The following is a 24,201-nucleotide window of genomic DNA, read 5'->3' as shown; positions in this document are numbered from 1 at the left end:
TGTATATTTAGGTAAGAAAGAGCTAAATGTGGCTGGGGATTTAAATAGAGTTTGCATGTGAGAGAAACCCAAGATTTTTTAGCCTGTGATTATTTCTGTTTACTACTTTCTGTCACCAAAACTTTAGATCTCTGAAGTGCCTTGTTTAAGAAATGCCCCTAAACACTGAAGTTTCGTTGATGCCACCCCCTGGTTAGCCTTTTAATAGAAATCCTATGGATTGTGCTGCCTTCCCTATGGATGTGTGTAAAGATGAGTATTACTGGCTGCTGGGACTGGGCATGAGAGAGCAGGTGGTGAACTTTTAGATGCTTCACTTCTACAAGAGCACTTCAGAACGCCTGTAATACTGAGTGTGTGACAGTGGGTGGAAGTGAAGTAATTAAAAGCTGCAGAATTTGGAAGTGTATTTGAAATTCTTATGCAGGTACAAAAATGTCATCAGCAATTTTAGGAGCACTGTTTTTATTTTGAGAGTCTCAGAAGCTGTCTCAGCCCTCAGCTGGGAGAAACACAGCAATGCTGCACATATAATGGGGAAACAAAGGGGAAAACCCCCTAAAACCTTTGTTCAGTGTTAAAAGAAAAACTTTAGAATGTGGTAGATATTAAAATTTTAAAAAATATATTTTGGTTTTCCTAATTCCATGTGAATGCAATGTTATCCTCTTAATTCACTGTAAAAGATCTCACAATCTGCTCATTCTTAGGGTGAATGTATAAATAATATTAGGGAATACCAGTCAAATGTTTTTCTATCCAATGGGGAATGTTTCATTAAGTATGATGCTGTGATGATACCCATTCAGCAAGTTTCTTTATTATGCCCTTTCCTCCAGTGGTATTTGCCTATGTGCCACCTCTTTGCTGTTACCAATGCTCTCCTTCACACACATCATTCCTGTTATGAACCTGCCTCTTTTTTGTCTCACCCCTCACTGATCTGGATGACTAAAGCCATCTATAACACATCCAAATTTTTGAGCAAAGGTTACATTTCTTGTAAGAAAAACCAATATTCTGCCATCACTGTTTTTTCAGTGTTTTAGAGAGGATGACATTGAGTCTGTTATCAGGAATCAATTTCTCAGATATGGTTAAAAGTGGGAAAACTTTGGTTACTATTTTTGAGCAGGAGGGGTAATTTAGTTCCCCTGCTCCACTTGTTTCTATCAAAAGAAACCAAGAAACCATTATCAGGTTTAACCATAACCAGTATCAGCATTATGAGGCTCCAAAAACTTTGTTTTTTTCTAAAGAGCCTTAAATTTGTCATTAATTTTATCATCCAAAGGTGCTTGGAGGCTCCTTGGAATCCAGCAATGCCAGCCAAGTCAATGCTCACTTCTTTGGTCAGGAACTTTGCCATGGTTCTTTTGCTGGTGCAACCCAAAATTCCCCAGGTCCCTTTGTCACTTAGCCTGGTTACAGCAGCTGCTGCTCACTGCAGCCTCTGGAGCCTTGGCTTTCCCCGTGGGTTATCTGGGGATGGGCATTTCTCTCCAGCCATTTCTAGGATTACAGGGAAGTTACAAACAGGAAGATAATTATAAAAGAGCTGGTTTGTCTGCAGGGTTGCAGAACTGTGTGTTGAACTGTACTACTGTAAAGTAAATATAATTTTAGTTTAGAACTGCTCTCTGCTTTTAAGGACAAATTTATGTTTAATGTGGTAGTGAATTCAGTTCTCAAATACAGAGATACAACCTGTCTTTAGTTAAATTTCTCTGTCAGATTCCATATTCTTTTTCTTTTTACCATAGCCCTTAAACCTTTCCCCATCTTGCTAAAACCATGGCATTTGTCCAATTAAATTTTCTTTTCTCTAGTGAACTAGATCTAATACTACTATTTTCCAGAGATCCTTAGCAATATTCTCCAGATCTCCAGTGCTTTTATTAATTAGCTTTTTTATGTCCTTTCAGGTAATTTTCAGTTGTGGGGACAGTATTTATATTTGAATGCATTTGATGAAAATTTCTAAGGCAGTGTTTACAGAACAGTATGGGCCAGTTATTTAGGTTATGATAGTTGACTGGATTGTAAATTTAGACCAGACCTAGTGCTTCACTTACTGTTTTATTGAAACACAAATATATAATAAAATTATCACCTTCTCAGAAGTTGCTCATATTTTTAATCCTGTCAAGTAAATAATCTCATTAGTTCTTGAACAGGATATCTTATATCGCAAAATAAACATGAACCAGTTAAAAACTTCATTAAACTTCTAAGAGCTTAATTTAATGCCTTTTGCTGGATGTAGGAAATTTCCAAACGTATTTGGTGCCCTTTGCTTTTCATCTTGTTTACATTCTGGGAAAATCAAAGAGCTAGGAATTTATCACCATAATTACACAAAGTATCTTGAACAAGAAGTCTCTTGTTCACATAAATAGAAGCACTAGTTAATAAAAGTTAACTTTTCTGAATCTCTGAGGACTCACTGTGTTATTCTTAAAGGTAATTATTCTGTAAATATTACCGTAAACCTAAATTTTAAAGCCATTCCGTTGTTCTTAGAACCTCTTCCCCACTTGCAATTTTTTTTTTACGTAAATAAACTTTGTGTTACTGATTCCTTTCTGTCTGGCACATAAAGGACTTGGGAACCTCTAAAGCTGCAGCCACAAGCACTGGCCCAAACCCGCAGCTGACTTTTGTGTAGAGAGCAGAACTACAGGGAACAGTAAACTTATACCTGCCTCTTTTTTATTATTTAGGTTAGGAAAAGTGAAGGCAAACCAGTGCTCCAAAATGCACCTGGCAGAACTTTAAACTCTGGATGGGTTTAAACCCTGTTATTCACATTTGAAATGTGAAACCTGATTCTTGTGTATGGGAAGGTACTTGAGGTAGTTCTGTCACTCTTCAATGAAAGTACTGGCTGTTTAGAAAATGTTTCACTTTTAGTTCAGGGGAATATTAACTCCCAACTCTGTTAATGGTGTTAAATGAGAAGAGCTGATGGGCTCATTTAGGATGAAAAAGAATTTGGATCCTTGAGATGTGCTGAGATAAAACAGCAGCAGCATCACTGGAGAAAGAGCTTCAGGAGCAGCAAAAGTCCCACAAGAAAAAATGCCCTGATTGAATTCATAATTAAATATTTTACAAATGTATTTAAAAAAACAAAAGTAGCAAGCCCAAGCTACTGAAATAAGAACAAGCTGTGCTGTTTCGTGACACTGCCTTGGAAGTTTTATATCTTGTAAAAAATAAGAAAGAATTTCTATACTGCCCTGAATATTTTTGTAGAAAAAACTCAATTACTAAAGAAGCACTGAGCCAACATCAATCAGTGCAAAGGCTGCTGGAAAGAACATTGGCACATTTAATGATAAAATCACCTGCAGGATGAAGAGTCAGATAAGACTTCTTTAGATTTTAATTTTTTTTTTTAATAAATAAGTTCTTTGCTGCTTTAATTAAATTGGCATAAATAGCAGAGGCCAAAGGTTGAACACAACTATTATACTTCATCTGAAGATTCCTATAAAGCCCAAAGGGAAGCAGAGCTATTGAGGAATGAGTGGGATTTTGTATAAACTTAAGTTTAAAATGATTGTTTGAGTGCACACCTTTTTTTTTTCTTTAACACATATGGCCGAGTATTACCAGGCCACTATTTAAGCACATCAAATAGACCTGCTCTGAATAAATGATTCATTTGCTATTTGGCAAACATAATTTACTGAATGTCTAATAAAGCTTGAAGTTAGCATTTCTTTACACAAAATGAAACACACTTTCTTCATTTTGTAGGAATTGTGTGTTTGTACTTCATATTCACTGGGGATAAAAGGCATCACAACTGAAAATGCCCTAAACCTCCCAAAACACTTTGTCAGTTTGTCTCACCTATGGCTATGGGTGACAAACTGCAGGGACAAATCATTCAACACCTTTCTCCTTTCAGTTCCTGAGGTTTTTGCTGTAATTGCCAGCAAGAATGTGAAATTGCCAGTCCTGGAGGTGCTGGATTTTCTGGTGTGAATGATCATGGGCAGCAGCCTGGACTGAGGCCAAAGAAGCTGTTTCATGTTTACACCCATGAGTCTTCCAACGGCAGGAGCCCGTGATTGCTCTTGGCCTGGATGAGCTTTAAACAGACAATCTCCATATGGAGAACTCAATAGCTGATTAATTCCTGACCATCCTGGTCAGTAAAGTGGTTTTCTAAAATGTATTTCCTGGTTTTCAAGTGAGCTTCAATAAAGGTTCTAGAAATTGTCTACACTGGATGCAGGGAGAGGACTATTACATGCTTATCATTTATTCTTCCACAGAGGTGGGTTCCTGGCATATTGAAAACTTTCGAAGGATGAAATGGATTGGTTTGGCAGATCCAAAGAGCCTGAATTAATCCCCTGGTTAGAGCATCTGAACACTGCTGATGTGGAGCAGCACAGCCAGCTCCATGTAAAGGTATTTCTGTTTTGGTATTTCATGTAAAGGTATTTCTGTTCTGACTGAACACAGAGTCCATGATTTCATATTTTTTCAGACCCTTGAGCTCCTTCATTTAAATTACCTGCAGTGTCAATTAGTGGTAATTAAGACAAGATGGTGTGATGGATTTGATGCAATCTAATGCATTTTAAGAAATTAGTGTTAAAAGCAAATGTTTGGTGTTCTGTGGCAATTACCAAGATAGTCCTCCTAAATATTAGATAGTTTAAAAACTAGGAGTGGTAAATGTTATGTACCATCAGTTTTAGCCATTTAATATCACCATGTGTACGTGTGCATTTGAGAGGGGGACTCGTCATACCTGCCCATTTTAAGTAATGAACTTCAAAGTTACTCTTTTCCCTAGTGAATAAAATGATTCCTCAAAGCTACAATCTACTCTTCCCTTGTGGTGCTCAAACTGGTATTTCCTACACTCCTGAGGTTGCTGTGTAGGGCAGAGAGGGCAGAAAAAGGCCAAGATCTCCCCAGTGAAGGCAGGACTTGCAGGAGCTCTGCCTGCAGGATGCTCAGACAGGCCAGGCCAGGCCAGGCTGCTCCTCCTGGTGCTCCCTCCAAAAACTTTGGTGAAAGTTTTGAAACCCAAGATATTTGGAACAAAAATTTATATTCTCCACAGCAGCCCTGTCCATCAGGCCACTACTGCCCCTGTGGAACAGGGCTCAGGTGTGAACAGGGCTCATTTGTGCTCTCCCCTCTCCAGGACATCCATCCTGAAGCAAACACTTATAGACACCCCTTTTCTTCTGACATGGGTATGGTATAACAGAGCATTGCAGCCACAGGGAATGAAGCAAAAGCTCCTCAGCCCTTCCAGTGATCCATGTGTGCACTGGTGTAGTACAAGCTGCAAGTCTGAGTCTGCCTTTGTGTGTATAATATTTGGGACAAGGGAATTAATTTTTATCTTTTATATGTTGTATGACTTTATGCAATTCAGCTGAGGATAGAGCCCCTAATTGGTTAAGATTTCATAAATAAATACAGTGATCCAGAGAAGAAGTAATTAGGGATCAAGATGGAATTTAGAAAGGCTGTCTTAGGATATAAACTGAAATTCTCTGTATACGACTGGAGAACTATTTAAATTAGTAAAAGGAAAAAGACCAGATTTCTCCTAAGGATAGTAAATATCAGTAATTTCAATGTGTGAAAAGCTGCTTTGCACAATTCCATGCTGGAAATACAGATTCTGCCATTCCTTTAGTTACTTTTATTTTTTTTTCAGACATGTGAATTAAAATTTAATTTCCATTGCATTCTTTTGGATAGGAATCCCAAGTGTGAAAAAAGTTATATATGTCTGTACTCCAGATTTCTTTTCTAAGTTCATCAATTAGGAAAAAAATACATAAAGTCAAATTCAAGTGCAGTGTTTGCAAGATAACCCACACATTGGGATGGCTTTCTTTGGCTTTTAGGGCTGAACACTTACCTCTGGGGTCAGTGCATTGTTTTCTGAAGTCTGACTTGACAGCAAAATATGTGTGAAACCATCTTCCTTCCGGACTACAATGTCCCTGAAGCGACAGTTACTTTCATTTTGTCGCACGCTGTATCTCAGTCTCTTATCAAAGACATAATCTTTCTCTCCATCAAGTTTCCTCTTCACAGTGCTGTGTAGATTCAAGCTTCCATTGGCCAGAGAAGAACCTTGCAGATGGAAAGAATTCAATTACCTCCATACCATCAAAGAATTGGAGTGATATTCTCTATTAGCTTCAATAATGATAAATAAATATAAAATAATAGAAAAATATAAATAAAAAAATGTGCCTGGCTAGTCAAATGTGGCCTCAAGCCATTGTTCTTATTCTGTACTCCAACGTGCAGAACATTTTGTTCTCTGATCAGACAACCTCTAGACCCAAGGAACTGATGCCATTTTGGAGAGTATCCAACAGGAGGGGAAAAAGAGAACTGTGAGAAGAAAGATATAATTCCTCCTTAAAAACAAGTAAGAGCAATAGTAAGTCAGTTTTAAACAACAGTTTATTCTGACTTACTCTGTGTATGAACTGCAAACCATTCCTTTGCTGATGTCTCCAGCGTTTCTGTAATAGGCAGTAGATGATGACTGGTAACAGTGCTGAGTGCAGGTGTTGAAGGAGTTTTATAAGGTTTGTATGTAATAATCCTTTTCTAATTACAGATGTTTCACACTATTGCCATTAAAAATAAAGCGGAGACAGGTTGTTGAGGGACATAGATTAAAGTCACTGTTTTTTGTTTATATAGACACCAGCCCACAATGCACCATTTTTAAGAAAGGCCAAGACAGAGCTGAATGAAAACAGCTTTGTTTGCTCTGTTCTTTACTTCTGCCAAAGCTGACCTGTTCCAGCTCCTGGTTTCAAATAGCCAGGAATTTTTAAAGGGCAGATGACATGAATATTAGAATATAGGTTTAAATTTTGTAGTTTAAGTGATCACCATCCAATTAAAAATGCTCTGCTGGAATAGAATTGAACAGTGAATTCATGACAGATGCCTCTAACCCAAAATCACTTACCTTCATTTTAGATTAGCTATGTGTCAGCCTGATGCTTACATAGGTAACTGATCTGTCTGACACCTCACAGTTGGCAGTGGCCTGTGGAATTGTTCACAGTGTGTGAAATCCTGTATGTGCACTGCAGTTAGGAGATGGGATGTGAAAACACAGCCAGTGCTCAGCGGTGTGTGACTGGGTCTCATGTGGTGTGTGCATGTGGGTACTCACACATCTACACACAGGGATCCACCTTTGTCCAGGAGCCTGTTCAGTCAATCAGGAAACTCTTCTTTTGTTGTTGAATTAAGAGATATCATCTAAAGCATTGCCTGTGTTATACTGAATAGAGGATTTGCCTGGTGTAATGTAAACATGGCCAAGTTCCATTAAATCATCACTTAAAAAAAATCATTTGAAACCAAAAGAGTTGGAAATTTGTTTTCTTGACAAAAAGTGTCTACACGTGTATAAATTACCATGTGCTTGAACTTTAAATGCTATGAATAATTTCCTATGGCATGTTTCTTCTTTTTCTTAAGTTTGTTTTTTGACATGTATTCTTACAACAGAAATCAACTCGTGAAATTACTAATAGAACACCAATGTCATTGGGAATAATGTACTGAAACAAATGAACTCATTGACTGAGGCAGGCTATTAAATATTGGATTTTTATCTATTCAATGCTTAATCAGCAATAAGCTACTGAATTGTGGTGATTTCAAACTCCCCAAAAGTGTAAAGAACTTACAAAATCAGAGGCACAAATGCCCATTGAATGGAAGGTGTGTCTGACTAGCTGTACTGATTATCCACCTCGTGTGGAAGATTATGCTACATCTATTTTAAATACAGATGGTAAGAGAATAGTAGAAGTTTAATTCAGTCAGATAATCCAGCTCAACAAAAAGCCTCACAGTAATTTTTTTGGTTTGTTTTATTCTTTCTTATGTATTCAGTTTGTAAATTAATGTATGATGTAAGAAACTATAGATCTTATGACAGTATTTTAACTGTTTGGATGCCAGCTGAAAGAAATTTATTCAGAGGAAAGATCTAAATTAAATATGAAAGAAATAGAAATGAAAAAGCACCATTTCCAAAAGCGGATCTTTAACAGAACAATATATTGTGAGTAGCTTGTTGTTTCCCTGTCTCTAGTGCATCCCTGTAATCTTGTTTAATCCGATAAACTGGAGAAAATGATCAGCACCCTCTAAAGACAGCACTGATGTGGATCCAGGCCAATTTAGCAAGTCTGCTGTGTGGAGGTGGTGCAGCTCCTGAAGGTCTGCTCTGGAGCCACTGGGATTGTCTGGAATTGTCCCTGCATGAGGGTCAACAGTCAGCACCTGCTCAGTGCACACAAGGGGAACAGCACCTGAGTATGTCAAGGTGAAAAATGACTGTGGCAGGCAAAAAGAGACATTCAAAGACTCAAAGCAATTTATACTGCATGTGAAACAAATTAAGGATGTCACCAATTAACTAAGGAAGCCTTAGATACATCTAAGTGTGATTTTTCTGGCTTAATAGTGAGTATTTGATGCTCAGTCTAAGTACAAAAGGAAAGGGAGAAAATGCTCTTTACTGGGAGTTGAATCTAATTATTACTTTGTGTTTAATCAGCAGAACTTGTGGAATACCTAAGCCAACATTTATATTTATAAGAAGCTTCAATATTTTTTAAGGGAACCTAAGATGTTCCCAGACCACTGCTGCCTGCAGTAATCCTTCTCCAAGAATGGCAGTAAAAGAGGGCAGTAAAGGATGCTATTTAAGGAGAAAATGCAAGCTTGGTTGCTTTCTGCAGTCCTTTCCCATAGTATCATCCCTGAGTGTTGTACAGAAATATGAGAGGGCTCATCCCTTCTGTTTCCTTCAGTGTTTGCTTGTGGACCTTTTCATGGATTTCTCTAATCCCCTTCTGAGCCTGTTGATGCTGTCTGTCTCCACAGCTTCCTGTGGTATGAGTTTTAGAAGTTGGGTAGCCACTATACAGAGAAGAATTTTCTTTCATCTGTGCTTTTATCTGATGTTCCACCAGTTTCAGTGAGTGGTCCCTAGTTCTGCTATCAAGGGATTTCAGGAGCAACAGTTCTGCATTTAATATATCTGAGGCCTTGATGACTTTGTAAACTTTGATCGTGCTGCCCCTCAGCCACCCCCTCTCCCAGCCTCTTTTATTCCTGTAATCTTCTTCATTTTAGCTGCCCATCCCTGCATCTTCTACAATACTCCACCACTGCCAAAGGGTCTGAGACTGGGGTTCCATTCTACCAGGCACTGCAGAAAACACATTAGAAATTTATATTCTGAAAGGCTGAGGCAGATGAAGAGTGGGGAGAAAGTGAGGAAAGATCACACTGAGCCTCAGTGCTTTGGGGGACCTGGAGCTCCACATCTCCTGCCCACTGCTGGAGAACAATTCAAGCTCCTGTTATTTTCAGATACATATTTTCTGAGTGTTTCATCAGAGCCAGTTTAATGGTGCTGTCCCTGTGCCACCACCCTCCACAGCAACCCCAGTACTGGTAAGAGCAGCCACACCATAAATTGGCCTGGTGATCTGCTCTGGCTGAAAAATCACCCTGCAAAACTGGTTAATTTTCAAACAGCTGCAGTTCATCTTGTAGCCTCAAAAGTATTAAAAGTGGTGCAGAGGGAGGGATGGGAATAACTATCAGGGTGTCATGGGAAGGAGAGCTGGACTTCTGCTTTTATTAGCAGTATGCATTTATGCTGAATGGAAAGGATGATGGAGCTGAGGCTTTAATTTTTCTAGGTGAAATAAGCCATGCTCCCTCACTCTCCCTGGTAAAGCAGCTTGGCATTCCTCAGACTTCCCAATAGCCTTTAACTGCCTCCTTCCTGTCTTTCTTGTGGGTAATGGTTAATACTGTACATACTTAAAAGCTGTGTTCTGTTGATAATTTACTAATAATTTCAGACTTCTCCAGCAAAGGAAGCATCTGTAAGATATCTAAAAGCAATGAGTTTTTATCCCAACTAAGAGAGCAAGCATGTTTGCTTGTCTTTTACTGCCAATATTCTTTCAGAAGAAATAAACCAGATTAAGCTAAAAAACCAAGAGGAAGCAGTGACTAAGTCACAGAGAGTATTTAAATTGAGGGCACCATGAGACTACAAAGATTTTTGTAATGGAGAAAAACACTGGTTAGTGATACATGACAGGCGGAAATTCTTCAACAGATGGTACAGAAAAAGAGTGATGCAGAAAAAGGAAAGAAAATTAAAAGGGGATGTTTTTTGATGCTGTCAAGAAACGTGACAAAACAATAACTCTCAATTACAATATCTGGAGAGAAACAGAAATGTGATAACAGAAGACAACAAATATCATCAGAAAGACCAGTATTGTTAGCTCCTGGGAGCATCAAGGGATGCTGTTCACAAAGTTTTTCAATATTTTCCAATCTGCAGACCCTTAAATAACTGTCAGTAAAGATGATTCTGCTCTCCTTATGGCAGGATGTGTAGAAAGTAGAAGACAGTTTTTGATATTAAAGATCTGTCCCAACTTCCACAGGGTGCCAGGCCTCCACTGGGGTGTCCTGAACATTTTGTGCACACACCTGTAGGTAAATGCTCATCCTTCTGGGGTAAAGAGCTTCCTGATGGGAGTTTGTCTAGAGGCTGAAGAAGAAACACTTGTACCCAAGTGGATTTATATACAAAACCAAAGAGACTGGTGGGCGTTCATTTAAGGAGTCATCCAAAGCTGGCTTTCAAATAGCTGTTATTTGAACAGAACTGGCATGGACAGAGAAACAAAATAGCTATTATTTGATTACTTCTAGTTTAAATATTACTGTCTATATTGCTTGATTCAAGGTACTGGTGGTTAAACATTATTAAAATATGAAACAATGCTGGTTGAGGTTGGTGGGGTTTGGAGACCTTCAGGCATAGGCCCACATTGGTAGCAGAGCTGGGCCTACAGCCAGGTTTTCAAATTGTAGGGAATTTTTGAGTTTTCCATATCTAGGCTTCATCTCCTGACAAGCCATAAATTTCTATACATATTTTCTGTGCAGTCTTACACTCAGCTGTGAAATGAATCTGACATTCATTTGGGTTCCATACAGGCAATCTCAAGGCTGACACAAATGTCTGCTTCGCCAGATTCTGAATGGGGCTGCCCAGGAGCCACAGCTTCAGGAGCCAAACCAGGTCCTCCAGGCTCCCTCTTTGTTCCACATCTTGTGCCTGGGAGCCCTGTGAGTGCTGATGGAGCATGCCAGGCTTTCAACTTCCAGACTCAGTGGCAGACTGCCTGAAACCTCTGGCATAACTGGCTGCCTCCAAACTAAACGTGGGAGTCCTGCCAAGCAGACTGCCACACTGCTCCTGCTCCCTAGGGACACAGCCATAGGACCTTGGCTTAGATTTGGAGAAAGTTTTGAAACCCAAGATGTTTAGAACAAAATTTCAGTTTTTCAACAAATTTGGCATTTTTCTCTGAAACTTTCCTCATTAGCAATTTCTAAAATTTCAGCCTGGTTTTAGTGTGGGTTTCTGTGATAATAATGGGACACGGGGCAGAATCACACTGGCATCCTCTGTGTGAGTGTGAACACTGAGGGAGTTCAGGAAATTGTTGGACTTGGTGAAGAGTAATGCAAGTTACTTCCACTTGATGTTTCAGACCCCTGTATCAGGAAATGTGGCTTCTCTCACGGTTGCAGGGCAACATTAAAAAAAATCTAGTGATTTGATTTTGACCCTTCTTCACCAATTTCTATCTGCTATTATTCAGGCAGTCTCATCTCTCTGTGGTCTTCTCCACTCTGCAGGACTCAAGGGATTTCTGACCTTGGCAGAGCTGCTGAGTATGGGCTTTTCAGAAAAGAACCAGGCAGAGATTTAAAGATCTCTTACTTTTGCCTACAGAATGCAAGGGGAACAAAATACAGAACACAGGTGATAGATTTGGAGAATGCAAAAGCTGTCATAAAGAACTGTTTGAAAGGAGCTGCAGAGATCAGTTCTTGGGCCAGGAGGAACAACTGGCTGCTCAGGCAAAGCAGCTTTCCACTGAACGAGAGCTCTCTGCCAGAGATTATTCAGTCAGGGGTGATGCAGGCCATTCCTTAGCTCTTCTGGCTCATTTGGCCTTACAGTTCTTTGTGACCCTTCAGTTCTTCATTAAACAAAATATTCTAAAATATAGGGATTAATGCATTTCAAAGATACATTTTGTTTCTGAACTTCCCCACAAATAACCTAAGTGATTAGAAATACATCATTAGAAACAGTAAAAAAAAAATCAAATCTTTATACACATCTGTAATTAGATATTCAAATTGTCTCAAAGAGGCAGGTAACTTTTTAAGTATTCTTACATGAGCTCAACCTCCTCAAAATGCAGAAGTCAAAATACACTTCTAAGTGCTTTAACTTCAAATTTCATTGGCATCATCAGGAGTACTTATGCATTTAAATCTGACCATGCATTTTGCTGGTTTGGGAGTTTTTAATAGCGTATCTGATGCCTGGCTTGCAAGATTCCAGTAGCTACCACATACAGCCAGTAAGACTGGGCAAGGTCAGTTCTTCCCAAATCAAGGAGCATTTGCCAGGTTGCCAGTAGGGTGGAAGATGGAAAGCAGGGTGATATAATTTATGTTGACTTCTGAAAACTTTTTGGCAGGGCAATTCACCAGAAGCTGTTAAGGAAATGAGTACTATCATGGGCTATAGAAAGTAGCTAATAAAAATAAATAATTGGAACAAATGGTTACTTTTCATCATGTCAAGCTGGCTGTCCCAAGGACCTGCAGGAGGATTAGTTTATTTAATGTATGTATTAATGAGCTGGGAAGAGAAATATGAGAGGAAGACTTGAAGGCAATACAAAATAAGTAGAGTGAAAACTAGGAAAGATTTTGAAGAGCTTCACTGAATCAAAAAGGTGAATTGGCAACAGTAAAGCAGATTAAATGCATAGTGAAAGGGATCATACATAAAGCTGTGTTCTAAATTAACTGTAACAAGGAAGGAAAAAAAACCAAAGAGCAACTGTGGATCACTCAATGAAAACCTTTATGCAGTGTGTAAGAGCAGAAAAAAATAATTCTCCAAAGGTTCTATCATCACTGTATCAGTAAGCAGTGGGAAATCATTTGGAACAGCTCCTGCTGTTTTTAAAAGGTATTAAAACCACCCCCCACACCAATAGCACAAGAAGATCCTCAAAACTCTCAGGAATCAGTAAAGCCTCCCAGGTGGTAGGAAGGCTGAAAAGGCTGGGGCTGCCTACTGACTGACAGGGCACCCTCCACTGCATCCCTCCATAGAGGCACAAGAGGCTATTCAATGAAAGTAAAGGTCAACTCCCCCCCAACAAAACCCCAAATACCAAAACCTGATCAAATAAAATGTGCATCTTATTGTCAGCTCCTGGAAATTACTGTCACAAAACACCATTGAAGCTGTAAATTTGGTAGGACTAAAAACACACAAACCAAATAGACTGGACGCATATAGATGATGAGAAGCCATTTAATTTCCATTAAGTGGAATAATTTTTATAGAGAATATAAATCTTATTCTTTGAGAACTAAGCAAGTCAGTAACTATGAGGATTAAAGAGAAATTTTTACTATATCTTCTTGTTCACTTCAAGACTGTATCTTTCTCTAAAGTCTGTCTTAAGACTTTTGATGTGTCCAGTCACTGCCAGAGACAAGGACCTGGCTGTTCTGTGTGCTCCTGACTATGACAAGCATTAATACTGAGAACTTGAATCTTATTCAGCTACATTTACCAGGGCACTTCACCAAGAGTGGTATTAATTCTAAAATAATTCTGGTTCCTCTAGACCACTGGGTTTGAGCACACCTAGCTGAGTAGTGATTTGTTACATGGTGATACACAAACCCAAAGTTGCAGCATTATGCATATCTCAGTTGTCATTCCTGCTCCATGCCCTGTCCTCACTTCCCATAGGGATTTACACTGCAAATCTCGTGACAGAGCCCACACTGCTTCACATCATTCCGTGGGAAAGGGAAAGAGAGAAGCCAACTGATAAAAAAAAGTGTATAATATGTAGGGAAAGTGTGGAACTTGTTTGTGTGCTTCTCACCATACCACTTGTGTGACAACAGATTTTCCACGAGTGGGCCCTACTTGCAGTTGCTGCAATTAGCACCCCCTCCCGCACAGAGGAGTTGTTTAAATCACATACCAATTCCATTCACAACAGGGGAATTGTTACTGACTTCCAACACGCTGGGCAAGTTTTGTTCTCCTTCGTGATCAGTTAAATCCACGTTTTGCTGCTGTGAGCCATTCCCAAAATGTCTAGAATCTTTCTCATGGCTGCCATCTCCATTCTGCAGGCCATTATGTGGCTTTTTCAGTGGCATAATCTGTAAACCGCTGGGAGTAGTTCGGTAAGTCACAGTTTTAGCAGCCCTGTCATTTGCAGATCCTGGCTTTGCTGCATATCCTCGTTTCTGTTTTTGATGAGATGGATTAATTCTCTTCCTTTTGTGTGTTGCTCCTTTAGACTTCCCAGATTCAGAAGGTCTATGTGATATTTTCTCAACAGACGACCCTCGGCTTTCCCCCAGTAGTTTCGGTGCCTGTTTCCCGTGCCTGGATCGCTTCTCTCTGGTAACGTGTAGCCTGTTGAACTCATCAATAAATTCCTCACAATGGAGTAGGTGATGTTCAGGTTCCCAGGTGTCTTCATTGCTCCCATAGCCTTTCCACCTAATGAGATATTCCCATTTGCCCTTCTTGTTCTTCCTTTTGTCTACAATCCTCTCTACCTAAAAGGAAAAACCAAAGCTGTATTAGAAAGAATTCCCATGAACAGACCTGCCAGTACAGTAGTGAAATGCAGAGCCCCAGTGGTATTTTGACAGCAAGGCCACTGCCCTTTCTAAACACATTAAAAGAGACATAAACACATCCTCAAATCTGATCTGGGCACTTTCAGTAGCTCCAGTGTGAAGAAACAAGAGAGAGTTTCAGATCATTAATGAAAGTACAATTTCTTTGAAAATCTGGTTGCAAAATGAGACTGTTGCTGTTACATTCCTCAGCTACTTCTAGTTTCAAAGAGCCAAATAAAGCACTTTTTGCTGCTTTATTTGTTACTGATCATTCTCCTGAATCCACGTATATATTTTGTCCCTATAAGCTTCCCCAGTCTTCTTTGTGTCTTGAAACTGTCTTGAACAGAGAACTGATGACAACAAATTGCAATATTTTATAGCAAAGATCTTGTTTGCAGTAGTGTACATCGACTTTGCTGCTTTCAACTGACAAAAATATGTATTTTTATTAATTCAATATTTGAGTAAATACACAAGATTTTTGAATGCACAAATTACAAAATAAAATAGCAAACAAAGGGCATTAAGGCAGGATTCTTACATTGAAGGATTGAATACTATCAGCCTGTGTTGGAGAATGTCAATGTAAGGAACATTTCTACACCAAGGGCTAATGGACTGTATTGGGCCTGCACCCTGAATCTGAATTAATATCATTATACTGTGGAACCTGGGTGCTGGTCAAGCCTCAAGTAGAGGGAGAATACAGAGGAAAATCCAAACACACCACAGCAGTGGCAGCAAGTTTGGGTTAAACTGCAACAAGTAAAATTCAGATCAAGTCATTAGGAAAAATGTTGTAATATCAGTAAGTATTAAGTATTAGAATAATACCTGGTAATGTGGGGAAGGTAGGCAGGGTTTTTAGAACACAAAGTTTTTGTTACATACATCTGCCATGAAAAGTCAATGCTGGAAGATCAGTTATGATAAGGAAAATTTCAAAGACTCTGTTTTATTTTTATATTGTTTAATTTTTAAATTTTGTTTTTAATATGTTGTTTATTTAGGATAAAGATGCCACTAATGAAAAAAAATCATTATCATTAACCCAAAGAAGTATTTTTAATTAAAAAAAATAAATAAGTGGATAGATAATGTAACAGCTTTCACTGCTCCTTAATGAAAAATCATCTCATGTGAAGAACAACAGTGGAATCTGTAAGGAGAATTTAACCTTGAAGAAGGGCAATCACAGCAGTTAAGTAATTGTTCATTTTAGGTCCCCTGTTAGAGCAAACCAATGGATTAATTCTGTCTGTTCACCGGCTGGAACTGTACATTCACGGAAATCTTGGTGGGTTCCCCAAAGGAGTCTAAATGTAATTAGCAACTAAACATTATACTTCTATCTTCTATCAGTTCATTTACATGGGAACTGTGCTAGATATCTGTCTCTGAGTCATAGTGGACACCTTCCTCCATCTCCAGGGCTCCCACTGCAGCATCTCAAACAGCTCCTTCCTGTGCTCTGGCTTATCAAATATCTACACAGAACCACCTCAGAAGCAAAGCAAAGCATCCTTCTTACTCTGAATTTAGCACAGTCCCCTTCAGGATTGCTCAGAGAGGCAAAACAATTAAATGAAGCTCAGCCTGGGCAAGTTTGAGATCATTTGTCTGAAAAGAGGGAGAAGGCTTCACAAAATGAATGAACTAGCATTTTTTTCCTCATGTGGGATGTGTGGCTTTCAATTGTCAAACTAATAGTAGACTTATTATGATCTTGTTGGCTTTATAGAGAGCAGCTGTCTAGATTATCCTTGGCTTTAAAATACTTTCATCTTCCTATCAGGGACTGGCCAGAAAAGCTGTACATTGAACCACGGAACTCTGTGTGGGCTGCCTGTGGATTTGTTACCTTAATTACTGCAGCTTGCTATACCAAGGAGCACAACATATGCATGTATGTCCTGGGGAAAAAATTAAATTGCTGCTAAACTCGGTAGACCACAGCTATCAGTACTGGAGAGTCTGGGTTACTGCTTTTCTGTCTGTACCAGATAAACAACACATGCATTCCCCTCCCTTTTAATTCAGGACTCTGGACTTGGAACACAAACTCTGTGTCAGTTTGGTGCTACTTGGGAGTTACTTGTCTTTGTTTTGAGGGATTGCACCAGCTTTGTTCCCTGACTTGCTCACTGAAGGAAGAGCCTCAGAAAGGATGGACAAAACCTTTTATGAGATCACATACAAAAACCATATTTCCACCCTCTCACCTTTTTTCACTTGTGCTCATATCTTTAACTACATAGATTTCTTATTTTCACATTGTTGCTCTATGTGAAGAAGTTTTGTGGAGGGTGTTGTTTAATATGGAACACACTCAAGTATTTTGGTGATGAGACATCCTGCATTTCAATTAGGAGGATAAAAGGAGAAAATATGAGTAGTCTTTGTTCCTGGAAAATAAAATAATGGCAATGGAGGATGTGATTAACCACTTCAACACATCATGAAGGGAGACTAAAAGTATTCATGAAATTGGGTCAAATTTATTAGTTTATGAAAAAGCATTCAGAAAGCAAATATATTTGGGTAAGACTAACCATTTCATTACAGCACTTGCAGAACAAAACTATAAATGTTCAAATTTAACTAACTAAAATAAAGACTAAATAAATTGAATACAAATTTTTTTGTTTCTGGTCAACCCTCTTTTCAGTTTATTGTTTTTTGGGGGAGAAAATGAAAAAAATGTGGTTTAATCAAAAATGAGTTTGTTTTCCTTGATTTTTTTTTTTTAGTTCAACCATAATGCCCACTGACTTGACTAATGATGCATAAAAAGTCTGAGTAGATATTTTCCTGTCCTCATTACAGCCTCACTGTTAACTGAATGAATCTGAGGGTAGCATTGAATATACTTGACCTCTCAACATGGTCCCTTTTCTATCACAGGGCTTTAAGTTCTTCAGTAATATTTATCCCCTTTAGGTGCCACTGGGAAGTGCTTCAGTGGAAGCATAAATATCAGGGTTTTAACCACACCTGCTACTGTCTGTCTCATCTTACTTCTATCCACAGTCCACAGTAACAACAAACATCACTGCTTTGTTTTTTTAATGATGTGTATTTGTTTTAAGTGGTACTGTGTGAAATAATTATCTTTCTGTATTTACTTAAGGTTGCACAAATCATATCAGTCTTCTTAATGAGAAATAATTCTGTGACAGCTAGTGATTAATAGAAATAATACTTTAAATCCTCCCCTAGAATAAGCAAGACACGTTTCTGAGAATATGCAGCAAATATCTAGGGCTTCAAGTGTCTGATTTTCCATCTCCCCCCTCAGTTCCATCTTTAATCAGAACTGAGTAACATGTTCCTGAAAGTGACCCTGGTAGTTACAGTTGCCAAATCCATGATTTCACTATATTTGCTTTGGAAAACTGAAGAGTTAAATTTAATAAAAGTGCAATGACTACAAACAAACCTTGTAGAGGTATCACAGTTAAAAGATTGCTAGAAATGTTATGTACCAACACTTCTCTGGATTCTCTCTCTCCCTGCACCCGCTGGCTAATTCTGGATGAACTGAGGTTCTGCTATGTTACCATATAAATACTTTTAAAGAGAACAAATAGAATAAGAACATGGCATCTGTGCAAATGCATTTGCAACACACTTTTTTAGCTTCCAAGTAGCCTTAAACCTAGCTCAATAAACAGCTGCACAAACTAGGATGAAAGTCATAAATAAAAAGTCTTTAAAAATATATCTGCATTCTATACTTCATGTGAAATAAAATAATACATTAGTGGATTAAAGTACAAATATCTAGAGCTTCATAAACTTAAGTGTTTTGCTTATATATGCAGAGTGCAACAACACTGCCACGCTTTCTTTACAGAAAATTCTGGGTCAAAATCATTTAACCACACAATGTTATTGTTTGCTTATCAAAAAAATTAAATCTAGGCTAAATTAAAAAAGGATAATTCCTATGGAATTATTTCTACAGCTGTAACTATAAAGTCAAAGCACAGCATACTCATCTCAGTTCTCAGCTCTGAAGAGCATAAATAAAAATCCTTGTGCTCCCAGAAAACAACTTTTGGGAGATGAGTAAACTTCTAGAAACATTTGGAAGGTTGCATATCTACTCAGTGATTTTCAAAATTAATACATGTCATCTCCTTTTCGTGCCATGCACATCCATGTAAGCAATTTAAACTGTAATCAGTGGTGTTCAGATGGTCTCTGTTAGTGAACTCTTCAGAGCATCAGAGCAACTGCATGACAGACACTAGAAAAACTGCCTTTCATTACTATGATTACAGGACTTGTACTGGTTTATGTGGGTTTTTTTCATTGGAGGTCTTTGTCCCATGTTGTGCCTGAGGGTGTTGGAAGGGTATTTGAAGAAAATGCCAAGGAAGGAAAGGCAGTAAGATTTCTGAGAGAGATAAAGGCCATCTGATTCAACATGTTTGTCTTTTAAAAATTCAGTATTGCCCTAACTTCCCCCTTTTTGTTACCTTTGCTTTAGGAAATACTGTATCTCATTAGCAGTAAATCTTTTGCCTTCTTGTCTTTGTATCTTATTTTTGTTTTTCTTGTCTTTGTATTTGATTTCACAAAATCTAGTAATTGGAGCATTTGTTCCAGATGTACAAAAAATACGGCAACATATCTTCTGCTGCAGCCAGCATTCATGTTAGAAAAATAACAGTGGAATGGCTGCTGGGACTCTGTTCAGAATCTGACCCACAGAGTAGGTCCAGCTATGAAACCCCCTCAGTACTAAATTTGTGTTGTTACCTGGAAGGTCAAAATGAAAGTGAAAGGCTAGATAGTCTTAAAAACAAAAGAGAAGCCATTCCTCACTGGAATCACTCTTAGGCAAAACATCAAATGACATCTTCCCAAGAAAACCAGTGAACACCCTATTAATCTCAACAGACACTGCCTTTTATTAAGTTCCTTTTTTTTTTTTTTTTTTTTTTTTTCTTTTTAAGCATATGGGGGTTTTATTTTTGGTTTTCCTATTTTCTTAGAATCAGAAGAGATCTTAAAACTTAGTAGGGAACTCCTGGAACTTCTGCACTGTCACTGGGAAAAGCCTATCAGCCTAGGAGAGAAACCACTGGTATGGAAACCACTGCATTGGGTATGTGTGTCCTTCAACACAGACATGGGAAGACTCACAACAGAACAACTAAATGCTGTAAGACCTCCTGCTGCTCCCTGTCCTGCACCTTTGATTTTCCCCTCCTGAGACAGTAACACTGCAGAGGTGTCCTGCTGTGAGATGCCATGGTTGGGGTTTAGATGGAAAACCAGAAGTGCAATGCTATCAGTTGTATTTACAGCAGTGATGTAGCCCTTAGAAGTTACTCCTCAGTTTGGTGTTTCCACATTCCTCTTTTCTGGACCAAATACTTTACTGCAGAAGTGCCCTTTGTTAGTTACCTTCCCTGAGCAACACTTGTGTAAGGGACATTCTGGCAGAGGGAGTTTCCTTTCATCACCAGCAGAGATCCCGTGAAGCCCAGGCTGAGGGCCTGAAGCAACCACAGCTTCCATGAACACTCATATCTCCAGTGACCTTATACCAGCTGTCTTGGAAGTCCCACCTTTCTGTGAAATTCAGTCTCATTGAAACTGGTCTGGTCTCCACTGCTCTTTCCTGATTCTCTTCAAACCTGTCTCCAATCCCACACTGGGGCCCTGGCTCCCCTTTGGTCCCATCTGTCCCTGCTGCTCACTACCAACAGAACCCGTTCTCATAGCCCTGTCCTCTCATGGTTTGTTTCCAAAAGATATTTCCTGGTCAGAACTCAAGAGTGCTAGAATCTCTCAGTCTGTTAAAGCCATTTCCCTCTCCCACTATAAATTAAGGATGTAATCTAGATCACTTTCTTTTCTTAGGTTATTGAAGTGTATGTGTATAAGCTATACCTGTGGGGGAAGTGTCACAAGTGGGTTTGGAGCAAACAGGAGTAAGAATATACACAAGAGTCTTGCACTGAAGGGCAGGTGTTTTTGTACAAACTGATACTGTGTCCTGGAACAGGAAACTTGACAGATGACATAGGGATCAGAAAGAGACTTTTTGGTCAACTGGTGTAGCCCCTGTGATTGTAGGCAATTACATCATACAAACCCTTTCATATTGGACATGTTTGTGATACAGAACATATTTCTGTCCAGGCTTATTGCTCATAGGTTGCACAACAAACAGCTGTTCCTTCCTAAATACATTAATTTTCTTTAAAATGTTTTAGGTTTTCATTTGGAAAGCGTGTTTTCCAAGTTGCAAAAGAAGTGCATGCAAAAATGAAGATCCTTTATAGCAGCAGGTTAAGGTAATCTTGAGAATGTTCTTTATATGGAAGAAGAAGAGGAGCTTTTCCTTTCCAATCCAAGAGTGCATTCATGTCATCAAAAACAGTCATGCAACATGGGGGAGACCTCTTTGGATCTGTTCCTCCATAAATGGTTTAAATCCTTTTGACTTAAAGGTATTAATCATCACATACAACACATGTGGAAATCAAAAAAACATGGGGGTTTCTTTTAAAGCACAGTGACACATTTTATTTATCAAATCTCTTGTTTTCTTTTGTACAATAAATCAGTTTGCTATTGTATTTCAGTGATAATTGTTGAAATGAAAACAAGAAGCAGGACATTCCAAATTCTTGGTGTTCTTTACGCTAAAAAGTGGTTCAGTTCTGAACACACCCACAACAAACTTACTGGCACAACTCATTTCTGCCAAGTTCAATGGGATTCTCTCAATCTCAATGGGATTTCTGCTATCTGAGAGTGTGTGTGTGGGAAATGTGTGTGTTTATCAGCAAAGAAGGGTTCTGCACAACCTAGTATGGTTCTGATTCTGCCTATGCTTCCTTTACAGTACTACAAGTCAGCACAGTTACTCCCTATTTGCTTACATGCAAGTAAAACCTAAGTAGGAATCTCTGGGATTTTAACCATGAAGATTTTTTTATTTTAAAACAAGTTTATAGAAACAGAAGCACAACTTGAAGAGATTTCAAAGCAAACCAATGTTTATGTGAACAGATCACTGTTCTCTCAGTAGAACTGCTTGGAATTTGTTAAAAATATTCATGTTTCCAAACAGATTTTGAAATGTGTTAAGTAATACTTAAAAAATAAAAATATGGCTATCACTAAAGGTGCTCTTCAACATTAAAGCAACTCCAGAATTGCAGGAAGCAATTATAAATTTACATGAAAAATTTACCTGAAATAATTAGAAAAATATTAATGCTGTTTTCTTTTATATTCACTGGCAGTTATTTCTTCTCTACCTTGTTCAGTTATAGCTTTTTTTGGTGTTTTTTTGTACAGTTTACACAGTATTTTTTGTCACCATATGGGCTTCATTCAGATTCAACTCAAGGCCAGGACTTCAGTTCAACACTTTTACATCCATCCCAAAGCTTAGTCAGAAGTGAAGATTCCACATTAAAAAAACACAAAGGTTTAGCTATAATACAGCATAAACAAATATTTGAACTGTTTGCTGTACTACCACTCAGTGAGTCATTGCTTTCCAAATGCTACTGGTACGACTGTCATAAAACAAACCACATGTTCTTGTGGGGCAGGTAGAAAAATATTTTCTTAGCCCTTTTACAGCAAAATGGTAAACTTGAACACAGAGATGTGAAAGCTCTGGTTTTGGGGAGCTCTGCATCACTAGATGTGTCTTTAGGTGTTGAGGATTTGGGATTTCAGATGTTCAGAGACATTTACCAACTGAACAGGGAGGCTCTGCATAGGTGAGATGGCAAAGAGGAGATGAGGGACAAGAGTGGGACAAGGGGACACTGGTCAGTCCAAGTGGCCATTGTATTAAAGGGCTCAAAGTGGATTTTACAGGGATATCTAAGGCAGAATAATGCAATAGGTTTGCAGAGATTTTCAAGGATTGAAATGACAGCTTGGTAAAAATGAAGGCTCTGTGTTGGAAAACAAGACAAATGGACAATGAGATGTAGTTACTCTAGATCTAGGATATGAAACAGTGATTTTTGTGCAAAGAATCTCCAGTAGCAGTTTGCATTTTGTAGTTCTTGCACACAGGGAGGTATAACTATTTTTTAAATTATTGTCATGACTTAGAAATTATATTTTCCAATTTAGTAATCCTACTAAAAACACCCTCTGCTCTTCATCCCCCTCCAACTGGAGACACAAAAGGCAAAGACCATGGGTTGAGATATGAACAATTTACTGGAAACAGTGATGAGATAAAAATTAACAGTAACAGCAACAACAGGTAAAAGAAAATAAATAATTCACACAGAAAAATTTCCTGTAAGTAAACAATACCAGACAGCTCCCTCTTCCACATTTTCTTGACTGGAAGAAACCCCCACTCCCTGGAAGAGTCCCTTTCCCTGTCCCTAGAAATTATGTGAGGTGGTATAGAACAACATCAGGGCCATGCTCCTCCTGGCTCCCTCAAAAAATTAACCCTGTCCTGGCCAGAACCAGGAAAACAGTAATGCACATCTGACAGAGAAGCAAGTCAAAGACAACCTCCAGCACTGGTGGATCTGAATGTGAAGGAGGACACTAATCTCTCCCCATCACTGACACAGAAGGGAGAAGAAAATATTTGTCCATGTTAAAAAAACTTGTCCATGTTATATGAATGACTGGACAGGGACGAGGTGAGATGATAAGGATAAATCATATATCCACTTCATACTTTGTATCCAGGCTAGAATAAGGGGCAGCTGGTTTGGAACATCCATATAGCAAAAGCAGTAACAGTCAAATTTGTGAATAATACCATGCAGTGATAGGTTTTAAAGGGAAAGGGCTAAAAATAGATGACTTTGTACAATACAGAAGGCTGAGGGGTGATCCTTTGAGTGAAAAGCTGAAGTAGCAGTTTGTAAAGTAGTGGGATAATAAGGGAAGAAAACTCATGAAACACAAAGGTTTCTTTCAGAATTCAGTAGAATTCTTCATTTTTGTGGTTACACAAATGAAGTTAATGTGGTGGCAGAATACAGGAAAGAGCCAAAAAGAAAGGTAGAGCAGAAAAAGGAATAAAGAAACATGCTTTAGGCAACTATAATGGCGTGACAGGAGCCCAGAATATTACAACTAAGTATCCAGGATACCACAGCAACATCACAGAAAAATGGCACAGAAAATTTCAAAAATTATCTGTGAAGAAGTAATTGTCAAAAAGGAAGAATAATACATCATTATCCCCATAGAAATAGTATTCAGATGAGCAGGGTCAGTAGGCTGAGTTTTGGCCTCAATTATAGCATTGGTTTTCACTGCAGATTTAATTTGTGTTTGAGATTTGAATTCTGCCCCGTGTAAAACCAACTTCCTATTGGTGCTTGGAAGGAACAAACT

General features: G+C 38.6%; 1 protein-coding gene across 1 annotated transcript in view; it reads right to left on the bottom strand.

Moving 5' to 3' along the window:
• CDYL2 (chromodomain Y like 2) overlaps nt 1-24,201 on the bottom strand; it is a 60,353-nt gene that overhangs the window by 13,278 nt on the left and 22,874 nt on the right. The window contains exons 2-3 of the mRNA XM_021541213.2: nt 14,181-14,769; nt 5,909-6,126 (exon numbers count right to left, since the gene is read on the bottom strand). Coding sequence (XP_021396888.1) covers nt 5,909-6,126; nt 14,181-14,769 — 807 coding nt within the window. The remainder of the gene's footprint in view (nt 1-5,908; nt 6,127-14,180; nt 14,770-24,201) is intronic.

Source organism: Lonchura striata, chromosome 13 (genome assembly GCF_046129695.1).
Source record: "Lonchura striata isolate bLonStr1 chromosome 13, bLonStr1.mat, whole genome shotgun sequence".
Taxonomy (NCBI): domain Eukaryota; kingdom Metazoa; phylum Chordata; class Aves; order Passeriformes; family Estrildidae; genus Lonchura; species Lonchura striata.
This window is presented reverse-complemented; position numbering and strand designations above follow the sequence as displayed.